The 24738-nt window shown below is 40.4% G+C and overlaps 1 protein-coding gene across 2 annotated transcripts in view; it reads left to right on the forward strand.

The window, feature by feature from the left end:
- The window catches only part of ccdc146 (coiled-coil domain containing 146), a 77201-nt gene that overhangs the window by 15961 nt on the left and 36502 nt on the right, over window positions 1–24738 (forward strand). For both annotated transcript variants that reach the window (XM_033614683.2, XM_033614682.2), the window contains exons 3-8: window positions 7108–7190; window positions 14669–14884; window positions 19345–19402; window positions 23941–24023; window positions 24269–24362; window positions 24498–24571. In XM_033614683.2, coding sequence (XP_033470574.1) covers window positions 7108–7190; window positions 14669–14884; window positions 19345–19402; window positions 23941–24023; window positions 24269–24362; window positions 24498–24571 — 608 coding nt within the window. The remainder of the gene's footprint in view (window positions 1–7107; window positions 7191–14668; window positions 14885–19344; window positions 19403–23940; window positions 24024–24268; window positions 24363–24497; window positions 24572–24738) is intronic.

The following is a 24738-nucleotide window of genomic DNA, read 5'->3' on the forward strand; positions in this document are numbered from 1 at the left end:
AGATGGCACAATTTAGCTCAGAGCAGATAAACGTTAATACGAGTAAAGCCAAACCAGTTTAGGTAAGATGTGTTTCGATGGATAATTAGTGACAACATAGCCTACATGACATTGTATCTTTAAAAGGGAAAACTGCTGATTTTCAACCAGCTTTGTATCATAACAATATAGGTAGTATGTGAAAATGATAGTATTTTGGATTTTTTAACGGATCCGTGAACACAGCGCAAGCACAAATGTTTTTTCCCCAGCAGCAGTTTGTGGAGTTTTGAGTTGCGGGTGGATAATTGATCAGTCGATCCAATCAGAGTTGATCAGATCAATGGATGAGAAGAGCTGCTACTTGTGAGTGAAAGAAAATTTTGAGACCCAGCACAGAGAACGGTTAAGTTTCACTTTGACTACGCCCGCTGTTCTGCTTCTCCATCTATGCCAGAAGTACACTTCAAGAAATAGGTGCAATGAATAACTGAACAGTATATTTCCAACAGCGCACCCAATGTACGAAAATTCAAAAGTGGCAGCAGAGGTTTTAATCGTGGCAGGCTGTCAAAAATAAATTAATGTGTGGGGAAACCCTGAATGAACTGTGGTAAACTTCCCTCGATCTTACCAGCACCCAGATTTCCCTGCTCCTGTCTCAGCTCAAAGGCGTCATTCGGTGGCTTTTCACTGACTCTTGAACTGTTGCTCGAACTACAGATTGTACTGCATTGTACTGCATTTTCGTATCCCCGTCACCATGGACAAAAAGAGTACAGAAAGTGATCGAGCCCCTCTTTCTATGTCACTCTCTCAAACTCAGATCAGATGATAAATATAGGCAGTGCTGATCAAATATAAACCAAGATTCTGTCACTGTGTTGCCTATTTCTCACCTAAAGATGTTTTCAGAATCATATTTTAGTGCGCTGTTTGGCTGTAATATGAGTATTTATGAGCAAGAAGCATCCATACTGTTTCCTGTATTGTAAAAATAGAGGCTGAAAATACTGAGATCAAATGGTATAACTAAGTATTGCTAAACAAATATGAGCCAAGATTCTGTTCTCTTCTGACATAAATTGTTTGCAAGAAATATTTTAGCTTACCATCTAACCGTAATTTGAGATAATTTGTAGGGCTGTCCCGAATACCATTTTTTAACATTCGGACCTTCGGCAGAATTTATAACGAATATTCGAATATTTGTTCATGGCAGGCGGGCAGGGGGCCGGGGGGTGCTGTGGCCGTGCTGCGGCCATGCTGCCTGCTCTCTCCAGTTTTACGCCAGACTCAGCTTCTTTCAAAGACTCCTTGCGAAGCACTCCTCCGGGGTTTTTTCGGACCTAATTGTATTGTGGAGTTTTGCACAGCGGCGACCCGGATCTTTGCTCTCAAACCACAAAAAAATGTGATGGCACAACAGTCTCTTTCAGTACATTATTCTATGCTTTCTTTTGATTTTCACATTGGCTAGTCATCCTGTTTAATTTGTCTTCTGATTAATTCGGAACCGTTGAAACAAGTTGTAGGAAGCCTCTGCAAGTAATTGGTTGCTGGCAGACACTCTGTGCTGCAATAAAATGGTTAAACAGCAGTGCCGTGCACTGTAGAGCTGATGCGCTGCTGGTTCTGCCGGCCTGAATAGAATATAATGTCTATAGCCGACTGTTGTGTACAGCATTTATAGACTGAGCTGAGTAGTGATGCGCGGGTCGACCTGTAACCCACGGGACCCGCAAATGGACCTGCGGGTCGGGCAGCAGTGATCGTCTGTTAAATCGGTCTGTAAATGATATTTTGACATTATTGGCTATTACTGTCATGGCATCCGAAGGTACTGATGCGTTGAGCAGGTGACAGTCCGCGGCTGTTTTCAAAACACACTTGTGTCACACACTCCAAAAGAAACTTGTTGAAACTTTAAACAATAATTTATTGTACAAAACGGGGGAAGCAAACGTTGACAAAAACGGTTCCATAATTCATATTAAATTCAAAAGATAATGAAAAAACAGCTACAAGTTAGAGGGAATAGTGATAAAGTGGTAAAACTTGGCATTGATCCACAGCCTCAGATGGATGCGCTCAAGCGTGCCGTGCGCACAAGCTCAGTTGGTAGGCTATACTATATTTTCACATTTTTAACAATGCAATTTAAAAGTTTAGATTTTTATTGATAACCTACATTTACCAACACAAAAATTAAAAAAAAATAAATAAATAATTAAAAAATATAAAAAAATAAGTAAATAAAAACACGAATATCGAATACCAAATTTTCATAACGAATACCTACCCATAGAAACGAATATTCGAATATCCGAATATTTGGGTACAGCCCTAATAAGCTGTGACCAGCTGGCTGCCATATTGTTTCCTGTGCAAAAATGGGCAAACTTGAATTCCGGCAACAACCGGTAGGAGTGTTTATTGTTCCGGTGGGGCACAGTGCATTGTGGTAGCTTTTTCTGCCCCTTCTTCTAGCAAAAGTGAATGCCACAGCGCTTTTCCTCTGTTTCCTCTGGTCATGTAGCACCAATTTTGAAAAATATGTGAGTCTCCTTCCTGCATAAACAGCCTAGTTTTATGAAAAGCCAATCTGCGCTCTTTAATGTTTTTCTTCTCCTGATACAAGATTGTCCTGTGTTGTGTCAGGAAAGTTTGGACTGAATTTCGACAGCCTCTCTTCATCTCCAGCACGAACAAAATATGTAAATTCAAAACGCGATCTCAAACCAACAGCAGCCACCTGCAACATGTCACAGAAATAAATGCAAAACAGCTTCTTTTTTTTTTTTCTTCTAAAACCCCAAATGGCTCTGCTCGCTTTGCTCGCCTCATGAGCTGTCAGTGTGGATATCATTAATTGAAACTGCTGGCTGCTCTTTATTTATTTTGTGCTGCTTAATGATTCTCTTGCATTTAACACTGTGTGTTTGGAGCAGGCTCTAATTTTTTAATGAAGAGAAATGGGACGTTTTGGTAGCGCAAATTGTTAAAATAAACAAAGCCGCGGGAATGGCTTGTTTTGAAGACCCTTTAAAAATTTCAAGGTGTTTATACCGATAAATACATTTATAGAAAACTTGTTCAGGAACTTTATTTTCCCACATGAAAATTCTTGTTTCATTTGCCTCCTCCATGCCTTGCTCAATGATATTTCGGTGTAGCAGATGTAGGCTGAGTTTGGACTCAGTCTTATCCTCCTCACCGCTCCATTCTGCGGCCGCAGCTGTTGGTGAAGTTACACAATGGCTTACTTAATTAAAAATGTATTAAACTGCTGTGATGTCACCATTGATGGAATAGATAATAAAGTCCTCTATGAATAAACAATACGCTTGATTTTGCCTGTAATGATAATGTGGTTATGTGGTCATTTATGGTGGTTTTAACATTGTCTTAATTGAAGTTGCGCTTATACTCTACCACAAACATTATTCATACCTTAAGCAATTTCATGAAGCATCTCATAGAAATTAAGCAACACAAGCAATTAAAATTAATTGTTTGTTCTACAGAGTGAACAGTTCTTAGTTCTGGGTACTCGCCCAGTGACATTATGTATGTTGCCCTACTTGGGAGTCTTGTTATAAACTCGTGAGTTCATTAACTTGGCACTGATTATTTGTTTTTGGGATGTGGCTATTGTTTTGGTGTATTATGTGATTCATAACCACGGGTCATGTAATTGGATTTTGTGTTTTTTCTTGGGCGTTGGATGTCTCATGCACTTGTCATATTTCTAGAGAAATGACACAGTTTTGGATAATTGATTTCATCTACTGAAGTGGCTCTCAGCCCTGATGGAGGAATACGCCAGAGAGGAAAATATTACAGCACAAAACTTCTCCTAACAAAGTGATTCAATCTCGCTGTAGGCTCGACTCCAGTTCAAACAGTCAATATAAGGACATGAAGGCAGAGATACACACACACAAGGGAGAGAGGGATGGTGGCTCTCTTCATCACACAGTGGAATCCAGCGCTGTGCCTCGTGGTCATTATTTCTCTCCCTGAGGGCGCAGAGTATTAAAGCCCACAGGTTCTTTTTGTTACACACTTCACATACCTGCTGCACCACACACCCATGTTACTGGAAGGTTTATTGCTTCTGTACAGATCACATGCTGGGGGGGGGGGGTGTAGATGAACAGGTATGTGAGTCCATGTGCCCGTGTAAATATCTTCCAGTGATTGTCTGTATCGCACTTCAAAGATGGTCTGCCACATGTGAGCCTTATGCAGCCACCCCATAAAAGCCTCCAATACTCTATACCGCTGAAGATAAGTCTTGGCAGCGGAATTAGAGAGGCTGCCTGAAACCGCTTCAGGCTGCTTTTCTCAGATAAATGCCCAGCGTATGGCCAGTGTGTCTGTCGCATCACTATGTTGCTGACAACACACACACTGGCCATATTTGATGTGTTATTCATCCTCAGATTCTGTTCTAAATTGTTATTTCTTTTCAGTGCGATGAGATAATTTCTCATGTTCCCGTAATAAGGTTTTTTAGGAATTATTATTAGATTACATGACTAAAGTTAAAGGCATCAATCTGGACCAGATGACCCACTTAACTATTTCAAGATGTAAAAGTGAGTGGATATAACAAGTAAAAGTAATATTTGTCAGGTGTTTCGCTCGTAGTGACGTGACCTTGGGTGCCTGCTAATGCAAACTGACAGAAAAAACATCTGAATAAATCATATTAACAAGCTCCCTAATCTGCATCATTCACAACGTTCATATCTCTGTCCTCTCAGCCCTTGGGACGTGGTCAGGCACTCGCGAGCACATTTGACAACAGCCAGATAAACAATATAATGGAATGAATCTAAAAACATAATCGGCTATCCCAAATGTTTGAAGTTGGGGTGAGTTATCTGTGTGTGTGTGTGTGTGTGTGTGTGTGTATATATATAATCGGAGCGCTTGTGTGTTTTCATTGCCGTTAGATTACGGGCTACACCGTCCGACCTGAGATATCCTCAGTTCTGCAGCTCTTTGATACAGACAAGGCTATCCCTCATTACTCCACTCTCTACCAACCTGGCTCTGAAGATAAGAGGGAACAACACCGGTCTTCTGTTTATATCACTGTTTACACACACGGAACTACGTCCCCACAGAGAGAAATTTAACAACAACTCTTAGTGATAATTTTCCCTTTTTGCAACGCTGTTGACCTGATGTCTTTCTCTGTGCTGTGTTTTTGTTTTCTTTTCACCAAGGTTTCACAGCTGCGTATCTGTTTTTATCAACTTTTTCAAATCATTCAGGGCTAATGGTACCTGTGGTCTGAAGAACTGCGCTTACTTGTGGTTATTTATGGGCCACTCTGAATGATTTTTCTTCTCCCTTTTGAGATCTCAGATAGTTGGGGGGGTTGTTTTTTATACTGATTGTGATAAGGTGCTCAGATGCTGTGATCTGCTGTGATGATTAAGGTTTATTAAGCCCAACTTGGATTAAATCCACTTTACAGACATCAGGGAGTTGGGCTCTGTTGTGGTCGAACACACTTTGTGTTGGCGAGCTCAGGCAGATATAAAAGAGCTTTTTCTTATAACTGAAGTTTGAGCATATTACAGCAAAAAATAAAGCAATTCTTGTCAAAAAAGTTCTGGCTATTATGACATTTGAAAGTCTTTTGGAGTCTCTTGTGATTTAGTTTCAACTTCTGCAACTTAATTTTGTCACTAAACAATATTACCAAAGCGCTTACTGGTCAGAATTGTATCTGTTTCAAAGCAATATCGTCCTATTGAATATTCCGTCCGGAAAAACGGCAGCGAGAGATTTCCACAGAATGTGATATCCTATTAATGTCTTGGCTTTTATACATGCAGCTCTGGGTCAGATCAAAGACTTTGAAGTGGTGCAACCTGAGCTGGCACACCCATGCAGGACGATTTGCTGCCAACTTAGCTGACCGAAGCCAAACGGTTTAGGACTGCTGTAATGTCTGGAGTGTAGCCGCACTGCTCAGATGTGGATGATTGACACTGGGGGAAATTTTTTAAAAACCCAGCCACCAATCATTTGCTGATAGGAGTTTGGAAATGCTGGTCACTCTAAGAATTACTATCAACCATAAGTAATCAATTTTATACAACAGTTAGTTCCAACCAAGTAATTGGATTGGATGAGAGGCCCTCAGTGTAACATCACTGGGACTTTAATGCATGTATCACTTTGTTGTACAGGTGTTCTAAACCATTAATGACATTATACGTTAATTAGCCTACAATAATGGTCGTCATAAAAAGCTGAACATATTTTCACAAATAAGATTTGAGTCAAATCCCAAATGGTCATCAGAAGAAGAAGGAGGGAAGAAAACAAGCCTGAATACTTAACTGCAAACCTCGAGGTGTGCTCCTATGACATCAACTAGTATCGCAACGCACTGTTTGATCAACAGACTCACTGGTTGCACATGGAAACATACAGATAAATGCACATGACACAAAGTAGCAAGCCTGTGTGAAGGGATGTTATTGTGTTGGCTGGCGACAGTCCAGTCCCAACCCAGTTGCAGAACTATTTGTGCTGGCGGAGCCAAATAAATGATTAAATAAACAAACAAATCATAATCTGTTGTCGCTTATGACTATTGACATAAATGGCACTTATATCACCCCGGCCGGTTTCCTAGAAATTATGTTTTTGTGTTACTAAATTGCTTTCTAATTACATTTTTGCGGCAATGTAATTCCTGCCTAGATTATGTTCAGAGACGTTTCTTGCAGGTAATGAAACGCTGCATTCATGTACCATGTAAGCTCCAGGAAGAGGTGGTTGGGGAGAATAGCAGGTGTACAAAGTGCAGGACCTTGACACCAGAACTGCGGGTTTACATCTAGACTCCCGTCTTGGGTTTAAGAAACAAAAGCACTCGGTCTTTTTCAGATTAGCTGTATACAAATGTAATTTCAAGGAGACAAGGTTGCTTATATACAAGCAATATCACACTTGAGGTCGTGCTGTTGTATTGCATATCAGCACTCCCTCTTATGTGATACTGCTTAAATATTGTGCGCTCCCTGCAAATCCGTCTTTGCAAACTGTTTTTCATGTCTCTATGATTTGTAATATATCTGCATTTGTCCTCCTCAGTTGTTGTCATTGGGCAAAATTAGCCACACCAAAGTAACCCAACTGAAATCCAGCTACAGGCAACTTCATGATGTGCTGAAGAGGTATGTTGTTGTTGTTGTTCATTTCACCCTTGATTTTGTGTCTGTTACATTTTGGGGATGCATTATGACTGCAAAGATGCTGAGAGTACAGCCCAGTAGAGAAGTTCAATTCTTGTGGCAGCCAGAACCCATCCCACTGAGGTGCCCTTGAAGAAGACTTTTAACTCCTTATCAGATCTAGTTGTGCTGCTCTTATACACTGTTGAGAAAGGGTGGAAGTAGCATCTGTGACAAGCTGCTGGCTTCTGAGGAGACATTTGGATTGGGGTCACTTCTCACTCAGTTAGTGGAGCCAGCAATCCTAATTTGAGCAAAGAGGTGAAAGCAAGGATGTGACGTAGACGGTGCTAACCACCACAACTGTCAATCAAAAAAGTCCGTCTTTTTTAAGCTTCATCACATCCTGAATGGAACACTGATTCTCAAAATTGCCACCAAAGCACATAATATGAAGATGAAGTGAAACTGACTTTCGAGACCCCAATTTCTTGTGGAAACACAAAATATTTATAAAATTTCTTCTGAAAACAAGAAAACAATATGAATATGCACATTACATCCAGTCAGCGTTAGTAAGTCTGTCAGGGGAATCAGCAGCTACTATATGTTCAAATCAAGGGATTGTCTGTGGGTCTGAAAAGTGAAGCTAATGCAGAAGTGCCTTTAAACCTACATTATTTCTAATGGCCAGCAGGGGGCGACTCCACTGGTGTAAGATCTCAATCGCTAGTTTTAAGTCTTCTTCAAAATAGCACGATGTTCACTGTGTAAATTATGATCCATCAAGAGTAAAATAAGTGAGTTATGCTTTAGGGTGTGATGACATTGTGATTTCAAGGTCGCAACCAGGGCAATGTCCTTGGGTTCTCAGTCAGATCCACTCCTTGTTCCTCTGCAGCTCCACCTTTTTGTCCAAATATGGTTGCTTCTGGCTAAAAAAGAACAAGATGTCACCGGCCAAAATGCCAAAATCGAGGCTTCAGAGCTATAGTCCACAAACCAATGGATGACATGGTGGCTATGTCCATGTTCTTTTATACATTCTATGATATATATATATATATATATACAGTACAGGCCAAAAGTTTGGACACACCTTCTCATTCAATGCGTTTTCTTTATTTTCATGACTATTTACATTGTAGATTCTCACTGAAGGCATCAAAACTATGAATGAACACATGTGGAGTTATGTACTTAACAAAAAAAGGTGAAATAACTGAAAACATGTTTTATAGTCTAGTTTCTTCAAAATAACCACCCTTTGCTCTGATTACTGCTTTGCACACTCTTGGCATTCTCTCCATGAGCTTCAAGAGGTAGTCACCTGAAATGGTTTTCCAACAGTCTTGAAGGAGTTCCCAGAGGTGTTTAGCACTTGTTGGCCCCTTTGCCTTCACTCTGCGGTCCAGCTCACCCCAAACCATCTGGATTGGGTTCAGGTCCGGTGACTGTGGAGGCCAGGTCATCTGCCGCAGCACTCCATCACTCTCCTTCTTGGTCAAATAGCCCTTACACAGCCTGGAGGTGTGTTTGGGGTCATTGTCCCGTTGAAAAGTAAATGATCGTCCAACTAAACGCAAACCGGATGGGATGGCATGTCGCTGCAGGATGCTGTGGTAGCCATGCTGGTTCAGCGTGCCTTCAATTTTGAATAAATCCCCAACAGTGTCACCAGCAAAACACCCCCACACCATCACACCTCCTCCTCCATGCTTCACAGTGGGAACCAGGCATGTGGAATCCATCCATTCACCTTTTCTGTGTCTCACAAAGACACGGCAGTTGGAACCAAAGATCTCAAATTTGGACTCATCAGACCAAAGCACAGATTTCCACTGGTCTAATGTCCATTCCTTGTGTTTCTTGGCCCAAACAAATCTCTTCTGCTTGTTGCCTCTCCTTAGCAGTGGTTTCCTAGCAGCTATTTGACCATGAAGGCCTGATTCGCGCAGTCTCCTCTTAACAGTTGTTCTAGGAGTTGTGCATAACAACCTCATAAAAATTAAAACCTCTTCTGTGACAGAAAGACAAAACAGGAGAATTAAATGCGGACTGTTAAATATCAGGTCTCTATCGTCTAAAGCAGTGTTAGTAAACGAATTAATATCAGATAATCATATTGATTTACTCAGTCTCACTGAAACCTGGCTGTGTCAAGATGAATATGTTAGTCTAAATGAGTCCACTCCTCCCAGTCATAATAATACCCACATTCCTCGAGGCAGCGGCCGAGGAGGGGGAGTTGCAGCCATTTTTAACTCTAGTCTGTTAATCAGCCCTAAACCTAAACTAGATTATAATTCATTTGAAAGCCTCGTTCTTAGTCTTTTACATCCGACCTGGAAAACCTCGCAGCCACTTTTATTTGTTATAGTGTACCGTGCTCCTGGCCCGTATTCTGAATTTGTATCTGAATTCTCAGAGTTTTTATCCAGTTTAGTTCTTAAATCAGATAAAGTTATTATTGTAGGCGATTTTAACATTCATATCGACGTTGATAATGACTCCCTGGCTACCGCGTTTATCTCATTAATAGACTCCATTGGCTTCAGTCAGGGTGTACATGAACCCACTCACTGTTTTAACCATACCCTCGATCTAGTTCTGACGTATGGAATTGAAATTGATAACCTAAAAGTCTTTCCACAGAATCCCTTGCTATCAGATCATTATCTGATTACTTTTGATTTCTTTTTACTCGATTACACGCCACTCAGCAACAGTTACTATACTAGATGTTTATCAGATAGTGCTGTCGCAAAATTTAAGGAAAAGATTACTTTGTCGTTAAATTCAATACCAATACCTTCAGTAACAGAGGTTTCCCGTGCCGACTTTAACCTCTCCCAAATTGATCATTTTGTTGATAGCGCCGTAGGCTCGCTGCGAACAACGCTCGACTCTGTAGCTCCTCTTAAAAAGAAGTTAACAAAGCAAAGAAAGTTTGCTCCTTGGTATAACTCTCAAACCCGTAGGTTAAAACAAATATCGCGAAAATTTGAAAGGAATTGGCGATTAACCAAACTGGAAGAATCTCGTTTAATCTGGACAGACAGTCTCAAAACTTATAAGAGGGGCCTCCGCAATGCCAGAGCAAACTATTACTCAGCATTAATAGAAGAAAACAAGAACAACCCCAGGTTTCTTTTCAGCACTGTAGCCAGGCTGACTGAGAGTCAAAGCTCTATTGAGCCTTGTATTCCTTTAGCCCTTAGCAGTAATGATTTTATGAGCTTTTTTAATGACAAAATTCTAACTATTAGAGGCAAAATTCATGACCTCCTGCCCTCAGATGGTAGGTCTACCTATCTAACCTCAAACACAGCTGTAGAATCTAATATATATTTAGATTGCTTCTCCCCAATTTCTCTTCAAGAATTGACCGCAGTGATTTCTTCATCTAAATCATCAACGTGTCTCTTAGACCCCATCCCAACTAGGCTACTTAAGGAGGTCTTTCCTTTAGTTAACACTCATATATTAGATATGATCAATATATCCCTATTAACAGGCTATGTACCACAGTCTTTTAAGGTAGCTGTAATTAAACCTCTCCTAAAAAAGCCCACCCTGGATCCAGAGGTGTTAGCCAACTATAGACCAATATCTAATCTTCCCTTTATGTCAAAGATCCTTGAGAAAGTAGTCGCAGACCAGCTGTGTGATTTTCTCCAGGATAATAATTTATTTGAGGAATTTCAGTCAGGATTTAGAGTGCATCATAGCACTGAGACAGCTCTAGTTAAAATTACAAATGACCTTCTGATTGCTTCAGACAAAGGACTCGTCTCTGTTCTTGTTTTATTAGATCTTAGTACGGCGTTTGACACAATTGACCATCAAATTCTACTGCAGAGACTGGATCACTTAATTGGCCTAAAAGGTTCAGCACTAAGCTGGTTTAAATCTTATTTATCTGATCGTTTTCAATTTGTTGACGTTCGTAATGAATCATCCTTACGTACCAAAGTTTGTTTTGGAGTTCCGCAAGGTTCTGTGCTCGGACCAATCCTATTTACTCTATATATGCTTCCTTTAGGTAACATCATTAGAAATCACTCTATAAATTTCCATTGTTATGCGGATGATACACAGTTGTATTTATCGATGAAGCCAGAAGAAAGTAATCAATTCACTAAACTCCATAACTGCCTTAAAGACATAAAAAATTGGATGAGCACCAATTTCCTGATGTTAAATTCAGACAAAACTGAAGTTATTGTTCTTGGCCCCAAACAACTCAGAGACTCTATCTGATGACATAGTTTCTCTAGATGGCATTGCTCTGGCCTCTAGCACTACCGTAAGAAACCTCGGAGTAATATTTGAGCAAGATTTGTCTTTTAATTCTCATTTAAAGCAAACCTCACGGACTGCATTTTTTCATCTGCGTAATATTGCGAAAATTAGGCCTATCCTGACCCGAAAAGATGCAGAAAAATTGGTCCACGCTTTTGTTACCTCAAGGCTGGATTACTGTAACTCTATTATCAGGTAGCTCTAGTAAGTCCTTAAAAACTCTCCAGCTAATTCAGAATGCAGCAGCACGTGTACTAACAGGAACTAAGAAACGAGATCATATTTCTCCTGTTTTAGCTTCTCTGCACTGGCTCCCTGTAAAATCCAGAATTGAATTTAAAATCCTACTGTTAACTTATAAAGCTCTAAATGGTCAAGCTCCGTCATATCTTAGAGAGCTCATAGTGCCATATTATCCCACCATAACACTGCGCTCTGAGAACGCAGGGTTACTCGTGGTCCCTAAAGTCTCCAAAAGCAGATCAGGAGCCAGAGCCTTCAGCTATCAGGCTCCTCTCCTGTGGAATCATCTTCCTGTTACGGTCCGGGAGGCAGACACCGTCTCCACATTTAAGACTAGACTTAAGACTTTCCTCTTTGATAAAGCTTATAGTTAGGGCTGGCTCAGGCTTGCCCTGTACCAGCCCCTAGTTAGGCTGACTTAGGCCTAGTCTGCCGGAGGACCCCCTATAATACACCGGGCTCCCTCTCTCTCCCTCTCTCTCTCTCTCTCTCTCTCTCTCTCTCTCTCTCTCTCTCTCTCTCTCATCCTATTACTGCATCTTGCTAACTCGGCCATTCTGGATGTCACTAACTCGGCTTCTTCTCTTCTTCTGTTATTATACACATATGACTATTGTCACACAAGTATACTGTCAGATACTAATACATACTTTCAACATATTGTACCACAGTAGCCAGAACTATAACTATAATATTATTACTTTCATTAATGTTGTTGTAAGCTACTGTCATTACCTGCATCTCTCTCTCTCTCTCTCTCTCTCTCTCTCTGTCTCTCTCTCTCTGTCTCATTGTGTCATATGGATTACTGTTAATTTATTATGCTGATCTGTTCTGTACGACATCTATTGCACGTCTGTCCGTCCTGGAAGAGGGATCCCTCCTCAGTTGCTCTTCCTGAGGTTTCTACCGTTTTTTTTCCCCGTTAAAGGGGTTTTTTTTGGGGAGTTTTTCCTTATCCGCTGTGAGGGTCTTGGGTGCTCATGTTTTCAGTTATTTCACCTTTTTTTGTTAAGTACATAACTCCACATGTGTTCATTCATAGTTTTGATGCCTTCAGTGAGAATCTACAATGTAAATAGTCATGAAAATAAAGAAAACGCATTGAATGAGAAGGTGTGTCCAAACTTTTGGCCTGTACTGTATATATATATATATATATATATATATATATATATGTATATATATATATATATATATGCAGATTGTACCACAGTTTTTGTGAAAAATTTGATTCAGACAAGAGTTAAGGCTATTAAGAATATTTGTTGTTATGTGATCTGCCATTTTACTGAGGTTCATATGGATTTATATCATAGTTATTGGTTAGTTTTCCCAAAGAATCATGAGATACAGTCAATAATATCTTAGGATAATGTGAAAATTTACGAAACAAGTAGTTCTTGAAATGCAGTATACTGTCATGTTCTTGTGTAGAAAGAATTATCTCAATCTTGGAACCAATCAGGTGTTGGTCTGTTGGAGATAAGCCTCTGGGAGCAACAGGGGGAATGGCTGCCATGGAATTACAACTTCTGGGTCTATCATGTGAAGCCATGGGGCCAAAAAAACCTTTTCCCATTGACTTATATAGTGAAAGAGTTGTCTGTAAATCTGGGTTTAATTATTTATGAGTGTCACAACCTCAGTGAAATGTCTTTCACTATCGAAATTTGATCCATTCAGTCTATTATGCGTCTAGTCTATAAAAGCCACACGATTAAATCATTTTATCCCATTCAAGCTAGCAGAGGGCTAAACCGTAAGTTAGCCAGCTGGGCCGGCAGAAGTCTCTGGTGTGTTTGCTCCATGGGCCATCGATGCAGAATATTCGGGTGACTTTATACCCGGGAAGTCAAACTTTTTTGGCTTCATGCGCCACTGGGCAACTTTCCTGAATGAATGGAGATCCACTTCCAATGTTGTATGCATTTTTCTTTATATATCCATGGAGATCTTGTGTAGCCAGCGGATATCCAGGTCAAGACTTCCTCTTCCGTGTGCAGGTCATTTTGGCTACCCAGAGGAAAATTTTGCCGCTCACAGTCCTCTTGTCATTGTCTCATCAGAAATAAATTAGCTTCTTATTTGGAGATTACTAACTCCTGATCTGTTTCTCCTAAACCACCTTTAAGAAAAATAAGGAGCAAAAGAATAAAGCAGCAGGAGTTCTTTAGCTGTGCTAATAGGCTTCTCGGAGGATTCACAACCCTGAGAAGAGATAAAATACACAGAGTTGAAACCTGAATTTGATCACTGAGATAAATTTATTTATAAGCCAATAAAGTTCTCCTTTTGGATCTTACTGTTATCTAAAGAGCTGACTATTTCAGACAAATGAAAAAGATCACTGCAGTGAGAGAGGAAAAAAAGGATTTTAAGTTCTTAAATTAGGAATGGGATGAGACAGAGGAAGGCTATTTCTCAGGAGCTTGAATTTAATAAGTATGTAAAATCAAAAATGGTCAAAATCTCATATTGATGTTATATTGAGCTCAGTTATGTCTAGGAGAAATAGGCTCCTAGACATAACTGTGATAAATCCTTAACACAACTGTATATGAATGCAGACACATTTTTTAAAATAAAGTTAAAAGAAAGTTAAATTGTCATTGGACAATACCCGAAGGGTTCCAAGATTGCATTTCAACCAATGCGCTCATCCTCCCCACACTGTTTACTCTTTACTTTACAATTCAAATGCTATTGGTCAATGTTACTCAGATTACAAATGAAAACCCATCACTTCCGATACCAAAATCTTGCATATGCACGAATCTGTTTATGAGATGAGAGACATATAAAATTGTGGAGTGGATAAATATTTTACCTGCGTTTTGGACTGTTCAAATGCGTGTAAAGGTACCCAGCAGTTAGGAAATAGTATCTGCACACTGCATATCATACACTTAAATCATTGTTTCATCCAACAGTACCCAGGATTCTGAAATCCACCTTTTGGGAGAAGCAAAGAGGTGTCGTGCTGAGCTGGAGAGGCTGCAGGCTGAGGTGGAGAGAACAGAGGAGCAGAGCACCTCTAAGGAGCCTGAAAGTGAGGTCAATGAACTGAGGCAACAGCTCCTCCAGGCATACAATGAACTGAGAGCTACAGAGGACAGAGAGTACAAGACACAGCACCAACTGAGATGGTGAGCTGTATATACAGTGTGTGTGTGTGTGTGTGTGTATATATATATATATATATATATATATATATATATATATACATGCACACATTACTGCAGTCACTCATGCTGCAAGTTTAATTTTCAGTCAGATATGAGTCAAATGAAATTGACGGCTGATTCTAAAATATATATCTATTACAAAGTTCAGCTCCGTCTCACAAACATAGATGATTCACACCTCTGACAGAAGCACAGAGACGGAGGAGAGTAAAGGCAAAACAAAGAAGTGAAACTGTGTGTGGGGTAAAGGGAAGTTATGTACAGTAGAGAGCATATGCATGCATGGACACACACGCACAGTAAGTTACTAGGGACCAAACACTGAGGTGAGCTAAAGGAGGCAGCAACTTCCTTTTGATGGAAATGAGGGTGAAGAGTAAAAGACACACAAATAATATTGGTACTGTGTGTGCATTTTTTCTGTATCACTGTAACTGTTAATTGTTTAGCCATAATGCTGAAGGATTTATAGGTAAACACTTTTGTCCGACCTATTTGACATTTCCGCCATGCTTATTTTATGTACCGTGTTGCTTTGCTAGCACCATTGGTGGGCTGAATTACCAGCACGGAAGCTAAATGTCGAATGCTGTGGATGGGGCTGCAGCAAGATGTATTTTAGCCACCTAAAAAGACCCATCTAAATAAAAATCAATATCAGTTTCAGCTTTTTATCATTCCTTTTATACATCATATGGTCATGCATATACAAAACTTGGAAAAGGAAAAGAAAAGAAACAACAAAAAAGCAATATCTCAGATGAACTATTCACAAATGTTGATAGATTATCTCAATAAAGAGCTTGTATTCCCCCCTTCTTCCGGGCTTTTTCCAGATAACTGGGTAATTTACATGTGAATAGCCACCTCAGTCGTTGTGCATCCTCCATATTTACAAAACCTATATCTAGTTTTTTGTCTTGCTAAAAAGCAATATGCAGTTCACAATAAAAAAGGATGGCAGAAAACAAAATAGAACTCATTTTCTGTATCGTTCAGACAGCACACTGGACAGATCCAATTTTCTCCTTCTCGATTACCATACCATCCAGTTTCAGCAGTCACAAGTGAAATACCAGATCTCAGCTGAGCACACAGATGTCTTTGCTTTTTAGGCAAGTTATATACAACACAATTCTCCTTCCCATATAAGTTTTTATCATTGAAATATACACAGTTTTGGTTTGTTATAAGAAGAATGATGCTGTTTCTGCAGGGGTGAATTTTATTCCCTTTGCCTTAAATGTTGTGTCTCTTAAGTAGCCACATTTTTCAAAGATTTATGTCATGGGTAAAACTGGATGTACACAATTCATGATACAAATACAGAGTTTAAGTGGATTTTCTTTGCTCTGGATGTCACTTGTTTACTTGTCTGAGCTCTCTGCACTGGTTAGTTTTTTGACGTCAGCTCTGGACTCGGTTTCTGTTCCCCTCCTCTAATCCGTTCCTATCGCTCCCATGAGTCTCTTTTCTCATCACAACCAATTTTTCTCTTTTCTGCTGCAGGTTTCTCTTTTCCTTCCCCCCAACTCACTCAACACCAACACCAGTGTGTCCAAAGGGTCAAACACACCCACAGACATGGAAAATAACTCGAGTATCTCCCTCTTTTTCTGTACACAAACTCGACGTTTAAAGGGCCAAAGGGAGGTTACTGGGATATTGCTAAGCAACATGATAACATGCAGCAGTGGTTCCCAAACATTTTGGCTTCTGACCCTTGAAAACAAAGCAACATTTACTTGTGATCCCTCGTTAAAGGTTGCATGTGTCACAGAACATTCTTTCCCTCTTGGATCGAATCATTTTTTAGAGGCCAGTAAACACTATAAAAGGCATTATTTTCTGAATCTTAGTGTGCTTAACATGCTAAAAAAAATTGTAAGTACAAAGGCCGAAACATGTAAAAACCTCCTTTTGTGTGTGTGTGTGTGTGTGTGTGTGTGTGTGTGTTAGATTTTAAACGGGAGTTGCAAATTGAAGCACTCAAAGTAGTCAGTGGAGCTGTCATGTAAAGAGATGAAAGCTGAAGTTGAACTGTAAATGATGAAAGCAACTGAAATTTCAGCTGAGCGCCAATAGGCAAGTTTTTACAGTAGGCCCTGCAGGCAGTCAGATTGTCAGCTTATATGTTTGAAATGAAAGTATTCACTGTAAACTATGAAAGCAGTTGAAATCGAAGCACCCGAGAGTTTCGTGTGCGCAGTGTAAATAGTTAAACGATGAAATGAAGTGTGTGACAGGGTTTTTCCTGCAGTGACTATGCACTGATTTCTTATGAACTGTGCTTGAGACACTTGTGGTCGTGTACCCCCTCAGCGCTCAGGTCAGATCCGGGCTTTAAAAAAAGGTAAATGTCTGGCACCTGACCGCAGGTGCCAGACGTTAAGCAGCAGGCATCCAAGAGACAGTGCAGAAAAAAAACACAATAGAAAGGCAAAACACCAAACAAATGGCTTTAACTTTCACTTTCGCTACTAACAGTAACCAGCGATCGCGCATAGTATACCTTAAAAGTGTCAGTTTGTGTGTCAACAATGACAGCAGGTGAAATATCTCTTGGGGTATGTGAGCTCTCAGGTTAAAAGTAACATTGAATTGTCACTGTCTGTTGATGTGGAGAGGATGAAAGTAGCTGAAGGGTCAGCCATAAAATCACTTCAGTTATCAATTTTGAAGGGCCGTCCTCTCGCTCACCCTCTCTCTTCCACCTTCCTGTCCATCTCTGGCTGTCCTTTCACTTTAAAAAAGGGCACCCCCCCCAATCCCCTAAAAAATCTTAGATTATCAGTTTTGAAATTGTTTTTATGGTGGGGCGTTGTTGGCTTAGTGGATAGAGCAGGCGCCCCATGCACAAGGCTGTTGCAGCAGCGGCCCGGGTTCGACTCCAGCCTGTGGCCCTTTGCTGCATGAAATCATATCAGAAGCATTGTGTTCACACTCTGGTTGCCCCCTGGTTAACACCGTTAGCGCTGTCAGCACTTTTGCCATTGTTTAGCACTGTTAGCTGCTAGCCGCCCTGTTTAGTCCAAGTCCATCATGAGAACTGTGTGCAGACAACTCTGAATTTCTCATACACGCCCTTTAAGCAATTGAAGTGTGAGCTCTGAATTCAACTCACAGATGTATCCCAGAAAGTCAGAGGAAGGAAGAAAAATAAGTTAATCCAACTCTAATATTCTTGATACTCTTTATTTAATCAACAGTCCTTTATTGTTTCAAGCAGATCTAGTTTCTTATCTTCCCCGCATTGCATTTGACCCTGGATTGCTTCAGCAATATTATTCCACTCACAGCACATAAACTCAGCACTGTATTGCAAAGATATGATCTGTAGGATACAGTGATTTTTAGTGCACAGCGTGCACACCGCGGCAGAGCGTTGAAGGCCCGGCGGTAATTGAAATATTAAATGAAAACCACTTACAGAGCATTCTCAGAGGATGCAGTAACAGACAGGATTAGACAGTGAGCGCGCATATTATTTGTGACAGTGTTTGGTTGTGAGCCTCGCTTGTCCTCATTGTCTCTTTCTCCCTCGCCCCTTCTTTCATCCCCTCCAGCCTAATCTTCCTCCCTCTTCCTGACTTCTCCTCTGTTCTTTCTGCCTCCTCCCCTCCTGTCCAAATGGCCAGCGGTCTGCATATGACAAGCAGATGCTCACCATGCAAATATGCCTTTTTCAAATCTTTGCGTCCTTTATCTTTAGCCAAACATACACACAGGAATTGAGCACTTTTTTTCCCCCACAGTCACATATTTTAGCATTCATGCAGCTTTCTCTGTATCAGTTGATATCCAATATATCAGCTTGTCAGGAAGATTAATATCATTTACTTTGTGAAACGTGTAGCTGTACACTATGTGCTAATGTAAGATTTTTCCACAATGACACAGCTGACTCGAAATTGTTTTGTACAAACTTTAATCAACTGCTCAAAAAGCATCTGCCACAGGGGAATGAAAAATTCATAGAAATAATGTTTTTATATGCACATTTATACTGTGTTGGGTGCTTTATTAAGGAGTCTTTGTGTTTATGTATGAGAGTTTGTACATGCTGGTTCTCTTTATATAATATGTGTCGAAGGTAAAGCACATCAGGGTTTTTCTTATTCACTCACTAGATGGGTTTTATAGCAACCTATTCCAAACTCTTGACACCCACACCTTTCTTTGTTTTTTGGTGTTTTCTCTTTCAAGTAAGAGGAATTGAGTATTAGTTTCGGTTAACTGGAAACTGCACATTAGTGTATTTTTAAAAATGTAAATACCCGTTCCACTCATTGCACTGCTCTTTCTGTTTAACCAGGAACTGAAACATGTTGTTTGTCTCTCTTAATAACACATTTTGTTCTTTTTTTTTTCACATTTTCTCCTCACCTTACCTCACCTCACTTTACCTTGCCCTGATGCAGTCTCTGGGAAGAGAAGCAGTATCTGGAGAAAGAGAATGAGATTCATCCGAAACCTGCTGTAAGTTCATCATTGCACCATCCAGGTGCAGTTTCAGAGACGTGGATTACTCCCGCAACAAGGGTCTTCCGAGAGGATGAATATGAGTTTTACTTTAAGCCTCCATCCAGGTTTAATCCCTCGGTATGAAGACTTGCCACTGGCTCTTTTTGGGGGCCATTTGAAGCCAAAAGATTTGATATTACGATCGTGCTGTTTGGACAAAGTGACAGCATACAAGTTGAAAAAGTTTTAATCCTTGTTACAAATGCAGAAAGGTTTTTCACCTTTGTTTAAGCAGGAATATTAAGGTAGAAATGCCCGCTAATCCTCCACAAAGATTGAGACTGGTAGAGCAACAAACAAAACAACAAATGAAAACATATATATTATTTCAAAGGAAAAACAAATATATACTAAAATATACAGACATCAGAACTAAAAATAAGTTGGTCTTTGGACAGTTCTGATAGCACACTCACCTCCTGAATGAATCTGCTCCGAATCCAACTAAAGAATGCAGTGTATAGAGTGGTGCAGGGATGCGTTTTCTGGAGGCCAACCCAGAAGTCAACATCATGCCAATGGGATTTTGCCATTGCATTTTGGATTATGGCAGAAAATAAGCTCTGTGGCAAATAAGAGTTTATGATACTTAAATGTTTTGTTCAGCAAGACAATCTCCACAAATAAACACCACTATTATGATTTTTGGAGCATTAATGCAATTGCCAGAAGTAAAAAGCTAACATTAGAGTTATAAAAGAACTAAATCACAGTCACATGACTTCAAACTGCAGGAAATAGTCAGCGCCAGGATGTTTGGCTAGCCTGGAAAACACTCACACCATAGCAGCATCAGTGTCAATACTTGTCTACACATTAACAGTGAGATGGTTCATTCTTTCGTTCACTTTCCGTAACTGCTTATCCTGTTTGGGGTCGCGGTGGAGGGGGTTAGGGGGCTGGAGCCTATCCCAGCTGACATTGGGCTAGAGGCAGGGCACATCCTGGACAGGTCGCCAGACTATCACAGGGCTGACACATAGAGACAGACAACCATTCATGCTTTTCAATTTAGAGTCACCAATTAACCTGCATGTCTTTGGACTGTGGGAGGAAGCTGGAGTACCTGGAGAAAACCCCACGCTGACATGGGGAGAACATGTAAACTCCATACAGAGGGGCCTGGGAAAACAATTTCATCCTTGAAAGAAAAAAATAGTGATTAAAAACCTGCATGGAAGTCTTTAAATTTGGCTTCCCCCTGTCAGCACAACCCTGGTAAAAAATAATAACACTTCTTTAATCTTATCATCTTGATGCTGTGTGATTTCTACACCACAGTATTTTGTAGTACGCTGTAGGGCACACATATTGTCGACCACAGTGTAGTGCAGTTTGAGCATGGGCATGAAAATCTATAGTAATTCTTGAATCACCAGCACCAAAACTCAGCAATTGTGTTGACGAAAATCAAGAATATTAACGTGCCCTCAGGGTAGTCTCGAGGAGTATCACATTCACAATCCTCCCATCATCAAGCTTGATCAAAATACAGTCGGCTATGCTGCTAATGGCAAAAGAACATTAGATTCTGAGCTTTGTGGAGCTTGTTGAATAAATTCAGCAGCTTTAATTAAATTTTGGGTTTCTGTTATGCATCTGCTGTTCAATTACTGATCGCAATAACAAAACATTCCAAATGCTTTCAGTTCTGCTTTCATGCCTCTGGGCGGTGTCTTTTCCATAGCGTATATAAAAACTCCAGCGCCCATGAGTCAAGGTGGCTCACCCATAACCTTCAACAGATCAAACAAACATGAAAAAAGAAATATTAAGAAATGAAGCTGAATTACAATCAAGGCCGCAACTTACCCAATTTATCCTGGAGATGGCCATGTGTCCTTGTGTTGTGTTGCATTAAAAGTTAACTTTGAAAAGAGGATTTACATCAACAGAATACATCTAGAACCACTGACACATGCTGGTTTGCTGCTCTACAGTGAGCCAGTATTGCAGTGGAGCAGTTGCACCATTTTGACTGCTCTGCATGAATTATTGAGGGGCAGTATTAAGTGGACAAAAGCATTGCCCCAGGACTAATAAACTATTCTTAAAATGTACAGCATCAGAGGTGTGTGTTTTAATAGTGTTCATACAAGTCATCTGAGTAGTTATGTTTTTAAAACCGTTTTTAATAGTTTAATTTTAGAAATGCATTCGTAGTTTTTTTGTATTTGTTTTTATTGTGCGTAATTGACAAGTTTTAATTCAGTTTTTATTTAGTTTTAGTGATTCAAGTATTAAGAGGAAAGCCTTGATTAATAGTAGCTTTCTATCCGCAGCTTTTGCCATTTGCAGAAAATCTTGCAAACCAAGCATTTTCTTGCTGTATTGTCTTCTTCTTTAGGATTTTACGGTTGCTGACATTTTGTAACTACAGCAGAATTCTATTTACTTGTAGTTTTGTGTGGTATTGTTCATTGTAGTTTTTTAAACTGGCATTTTTGTTTTTATTTTTGTTAAGGAAATTGTTTTTCATCTGCTAGTTTTAATTTTGTTGGGCGGCGTGGTGGTGTAGTGGTTATCACTGTCGCCTCACAGCAAGAGGGTTCCTGGTTTAATCCCAGGAGGGAGCCCCTCTATGCGGAGTTTGCATGGGTTTTCTGGGGGTACTCCAGCTTCCTCCCACAGTCCAAAGACATGCAGGTCAACTGGTGACTCTAAATTGTTCGTAGGTGTGAATGTGAGCGTGAATGGTTGTCCTTTTTTATGTGTTAGCCCTGCGATAGTCTGGCAACCTGTCCAGGGTGTACCCCGCCTCTCGCCCAGTGTCAGCTGGGATAGGCTCCAGCCTCCCTGCGACCCTCAAGAGGATAAGCAGTTATGAAAATGGATGGATGAATGGATGGATAGTTTTAATTTTACTTTGAGTTTTCATTAATTATAGTAGGTAATTAAGATGGACGACATGACAGTTGACATGACACCAAAAGTGCAGCCAAATCATTTCGGCCTCTGGTGTCTGGCTGCAGTCTAGTCTGAGTGGGCGGAAGTTTGCTGCATAGATCAGCTTCTCATTGGGCGGAAAGAGCCACCCGCTGAAGTCCCACCCTACCACCTCCGGTTGTGTAGCAGTTTTCAACCGTTTTCAACACGTCCTTTACTAACTTTTGTGGTGTTTGATCTTGCGGGGATGTAGCCATTTTTCTGCCATGGTTCGCATCCTGTAGGCGATATTTTTGTGGGCATGTTACACCAAAACCTGTTTCCCCCCGGCAATATTTTTGCAAGCGCACCGTTGCTGTGGCACCACCCAGAACGATTGTGATTGGTTGAAAGAAATACAAGCAGCCAGGGAGTTTTTTTCTCCAATCTTAAAGTGAGAGTTGGCCCAGCCAGACCTTTGTTTTCTTGAGAAAGGTCTGGTGAGCGAGACTAGCTGCAGTCTAGAGAATAAGCCCCCTTCGTCTTAGCAGATGGGACATGGGCCAAACTAAAAACTCAAAGACTGTTTCTGCCATTTTAGGTAGCTTTTATCACACTGATGTATGTTCAAGTGGTCGTTTTTCCGTTAAGTTCGGTTTAAATCAGTTATTCGATGCTACAAAAAGGGAGTTCGACGTCATGATTGACAGCTGTGTGTGCCAATCGGCTTGTTATTGGTCCGACGGAGGGGTTGTGCACACACAGGCTCTAAATGATGTCACCAGCACAAAATGGCACCGGCCGTATCCAGGATATATTGGCTTAATTTTTGTGTAGCAGGAGGAAGTGGAGATGTGTTGTCTATCTTTATATACAGTCATTGGAATAACCCTGCAAGTAACACCTTCCTTTGTCTGTGTGAATGACAGAAGCTGCCTTTACTAAAACAGTTTCAGCCATTTAATCTGTTCATGTAACAGCGTATATGTGTAAAGGTCGGGGCCTTGTTAATGAGATTTTCCCCCAGTGTTATTGAAACAATATGCCGTATTGACCTACAACATTAAGTTTGACATTAACTCTAATGAAATAATTTGCCGCCATCACACACAAACACACACTTGTCAAACATGATAGATAAGCTATGTGTTTCGTTACAGAGTCCTCGCATACATTTTTAATTGTTTTGCTGTTTGTGCAGTAGATGTATACTGGAGGAAAACCACAAACGGGCTTTCAAGTACATGACGTTCATCATGTTAAATTTATTACAGCTGATTTAGTTGCAGTTGTTTGTGTTCATTCTCAGGCAAACAAAACTGACTCGATGTAATCCAACAGTTGTCAGCATTGTTAAGTGTCATACCTATTTTTTTTTTGGGGCAGGAAAATTAGGATTTAGGCATGAAACTAGAACTAGAACCACTGAAACAACCAAAGGAACGACAGTTTTAAGTGCTACAAAAACAAAAATCCATGTACAAAGCAAAGGCTGTTAGAGCTCACTCTGAGTGCTGGGATCAAATGCTAAGAAATAAGTAAAAAGAATTGGTATTTTGCCTGTAACCAGAGCTCAATTACTTTGTCATCATAGACCTGATATTCTCAATATGTGATCTCATGTTCAGGAGCTGGAGAGCAGAACAAAGGCCCTGCAGGACAAACATGAGGATCTGAGGAAAGAGGTTTCCCAGAGACAACTGGAAGTCAGGTATTTGATCGAGAGAGAGAGAGAGAGAGAGAGAGAGAGAGAGGAGAGAGAGAGAGACTCACTGTGTGGGCCTCGTCATGACATTGTCTTCTTCTTTATGTCTTTTCAGTTTCACTTGGTGTGCTCTTATTGTCTGCTTTAATCAGATGCAGTGCAGCTGAATCTTTTAAGTGCGGTTAATCAAAAATTCTTCAGATAATAGGCGTGCTTTTTGTGTGTGCATCTTGCCCTCACTCCCCACACAGAAGTCTGACAGAAGATGTGGAATTGCATGAAACGCAGATATTGAAAGAGCGGAAAGAGCTGGAAGACAAGTCGGAGATCATAGAGCTCAAAGAGGTCTGTGTGTGTGAGAGCATGTGTGTGTGTGTGAGTGGGCATCGCTTACAGCATACCATCAATAAAATAACAAATCTGCCTTCTTGCATTTGTGTGTGTGTGTGTGTGTGTGTGTGTGTGTGTGTGTCTAACAAGGCCGAGAAAGCCCAACTCATCAGCGTCCCTGACCAGATTTTCAAGGAGAGTGAGAGGAAACGCTCTAAGAGGGAGTAAGTACATGTAGCCCCTTATTATTCTTTATTGTGGAAGAGCTACAGAGTTAATGTTTCAAACATGAGGACAAAAAATGAGCCTGTAAGGGTGCTTCACTGAGAGAACACTGAGAAGAAAAGAGAGCAGAAACATCTTTTGAAAATTAAGTCACTCCCTGTCAGTT

Source organism: Epinephelus lanceolatus, chromosome 23 (genome assembly GCF_041903045.1).
Source record: "Epinephelus lanceolatus isolate andai-2023 chromosome 23, ASM4190304v1, whole genome shotgun sequence".
Classification (NCBI taxonomy): Eukaryota; Metazoa; Chordata; class Actinopteri; order Perciformes; family Serranidae; genus Epinephelus; species Epinephelus lanceolatus.